This window comes from Antrostomus carolinensis, unplaced genomic scaffold (genome assembly GCF_000700745.2).
Source record: "Antrostomus carolinensis isolate BGI_N321 unplaced genomic scaffold, ASM70074v2 scaffold38463, whole genome shotgun sequence".
In the NCBI taxonomy this organism is placed as follows: Eukaryota; Metazoa; Chordata; class Aves; order Caprimulgiformes; family Caprimulgidae; genus Antrostomus; species Antrostomus carolinensis.
This window is the reverse complement of record NW_010307968.1, coordinates 1,785-4,434: the sequence shown is the minus strand read 5'-3', so window position 1 is coordinate 4,434 and position 2,650 is coordinate 1,785. Positions and strand designations below refer to the sequence as shown.

Here is a 2,650-nt window from a genome sequence, read left to right as displayed (position 1 = left end):
GGACACCCTCCCTCCAGGCAGAGCTCATGCTGGAGACCCCAACACAGCTCCCAGACCCAGGGAGTGGGGGCAATGGGGCTGCAGTGGGTCTGGGGTGAGGTGATGGATGACTCTGTTTGTCCTGTGCTGAGGTTTCCTATTGCATCCTCTCTTGGAGCAGACATGGGGACAGCAGAGTTGTGGCCAAAGCTCACACCTGGGTCTGAAACACTCCTCTGGAGCTGCATGGACCCACTGGATGGACCTGGGGATGGTTGAGGGGACAACACCATCACACAGGTCAAACCTGATGTGGTCAAAGCATCACCTCTCTGGAGCAATGCTGTTCCTGCTCCCTGTCCAGGAAACCCTGAAAGGAGATGGGTCTACCCAAGGCCCTGTCAGGGAACTGAGGACGAAGTGGGACACGGGCGTGTCCCCAAACTGGCACCATTCACAAAGCGGCTGGGGCTGGGTGAGGGTTTTCTGCTGCTCTTGCTGCTGAGAACAAGACACTGAATGCATTTTTAAAGTCTTCATTTTATTAAAGCTGCCCAACCCCTGCTCCATGTGCCCCAGAACTGAGTTTACCTCTACATGGAGGCTCAGCTCAGACTGGGGTTAAATGTATCTGCCTTAACCCCATGTTTTCCATGGGGCAGCAGGTCTGGAGTGGGGGCATGGTGGGTCTAGGAATGCTCACCCTTGTTTCCCAGCGCTGGAGCTGTGGGGTTCAGAAAAAGTGGCCTGTGGGCAGGCGGGGGAGGCAGAAATAGGCATTGGGGAAAAGGCTGAGGTTGATGGGGTTGCCATCAAGGCGGATGTCCTCCAGCACCCTGCGGATCTGGCTGTGGTCTTGGCTGTCACAGAACGTGTCCTCATGCATGGTCTGGATGTTGTTGTTCTGGCCAGGGAGGCAAAGGGCAAAATCAGATTCAAACGTTTGGGGAGGAAGAGGAGGAGGAGGAGGAGGCAGTGTGGGGCTCTGCTAGATTCAGGTAGGGACAAGCCAAGGTCTGGGCTCATCTCACCTGGAGGTGCAGGGAGCGCAGGCTCTCGGGCAGGGGCGCTGGGATATATTCCAGCTGGTTATCAGACAGATGGAGAAACTGCAGCTGCTTCAGGTCCTGCGGGGAGAGGGGAGAGATGAACCTCCCTCCTCCCAGCCCTGCTCCTCTACACCATCCCCGTTACCCCTCGGCATGGCAGATTTGGGCTAAAATCAGCCTGGATGCATCCACCTGGCCAGCAGCCCCAGCACCCACCCGGAAAGCTTCGGGCCGGAGGCCGGTGCTGGGGATCCTGTTGAGACGGGCATCGAGCCGGATGATGCTGTGGGGCAGCTCGGGCAGTGCTGTCAGCCTGTTCTCGGGCAGGATGAGCTCCTGCAAGCTGGGGAGCAGGCGGAAGGCGTCTGCATCCGCCCAGGAGATGAAATTACTGGTCAAGTCTATTCGCTTCAGCTTCTCTGGTGGGAGAGGAGGGAGAAGATGAACAGGGACCCCCAGAGAACTGTTTATTCCCCCTGTGCCCTATTTCAGAGCCTGCCTGGACGTACCCAGCCCCATGAAATCGCTGGCGCGGATGGTGCCGATGCGGTTGAAGCGGGCGTAGAGGGAGGTGGTCTCTGGTGGCAGCAATGGGACGTGCTCCAGGTCAGCATCATCACAGTAGACGGAGGTGCCAATGCAGAGGCAGAGCAGGCAGCTGGGCAGGGCTGGGAGTGCAAAGACAGCCCATGGCATGGCATGGCACAGCTCCCCAGTCCCCCCACCAAAACACCCCAACACACAGGGGGCTGGGAGGACATGCCCACCCATTGCCCATGCTGTGGGTACACCATGTCTTTAACAGCCAGAGCTGTGCTTTAACACCCCAGCACATTCACCACTGGAACAGCCCAGGGCATCTCATCAAGGGAAGGGCCAGAAAATCCTGGCCAAAAGAGCTGCTAATAAATGAAACTGCTCAGGGCCAACTGCCTCCTGCCGGAGAGGGGGAGATGGAAGGTTTCCAAACACAGCAGCGTTACACCCAGGGCTCACTTCACCCCCTTATTTTTTTTCCACAGAAAAAAATGGAACAAAAGAAAAGAGTTTGGCATTGAGGAAAGCATCTGTCTGGGCTGTGTGAGGGTCCTGGCAAGCTGGGCAGGGGTGGCAGGAGGGGTAAAGTCGTGTGTCCTCCTCTCCTCTCCTCTCCTCTCCTCTCCTCTCCTCTCCTCTCCTCTCCTCTCCTCTCCTCTCCTCTCCTCTCCTCTCCTCTCCTCTCCTCTCCTCTCCTCTCCTCTCCTCTCCTCTCCTCTCCTCTCCTCTCCTCTCCTCTCCTCTCCTCTCCTCTCCTCTCCTCTCCTCTCCTCTCCTCTCCTCCTCTCGCACCCGCCAGACTCAGCATCCATTAGTGGGGGAGTTCAAAGCAACAAGGCAACAATTTCCCTTTGCCTCCTACTTAATTTGTCCCAGTCCAGAGTGACAGAAAATGAATAAAGATATTTATCCCTCGCTACAGGATTTTAATTGTCACTAATCTAATTGCTACTCTGTCCGACTGTCGCAATGCCTCTGCTCATTAAAATGTTGCTGCTTTGCTGGAGCTCTTGTTTCCCAGAAATGTCTCGCTGCAGCCCTCCTGCCTGCTGTGTGATAAGACCCACCCCCAACCCCCCCCCCCC

At 56.6% G+C, this 2,650-nt stretch overlaps 1 protein-coding gene across 1 annotated transcript in view; it reads right to left on the bottom strand.

The window, feature by feature from the left end:
• Window positions 1-712: 712 nt before the first annotated feature.
• Window positions 713-2,650, bottom strand: part of OPTC (opticin) — a 3,112-nt gene continuing 1,174 nt past the window's right edge. The window contains exons 3-6 of the mRNA XM_010165629.2: window positions 1,538-1,696; window positions 1,245-1,447; window positions 1,011-1,106; window positions 713-883 (exon numbers count right to left, since the gene is read on the bottom strand). Coding sequence (XP_010163931.1) covers window positions 713-883; window positions 1,011-1,106; window positions 1,245-1,447; window positions 1,538-1,696 — 629 coding nt within the window. The remainder of the gene's footprint in view (window positions 884-1,010; window positions 1,107-1,244; window positions 1,448-1,537; window positions 1,697-2,650) is intronic.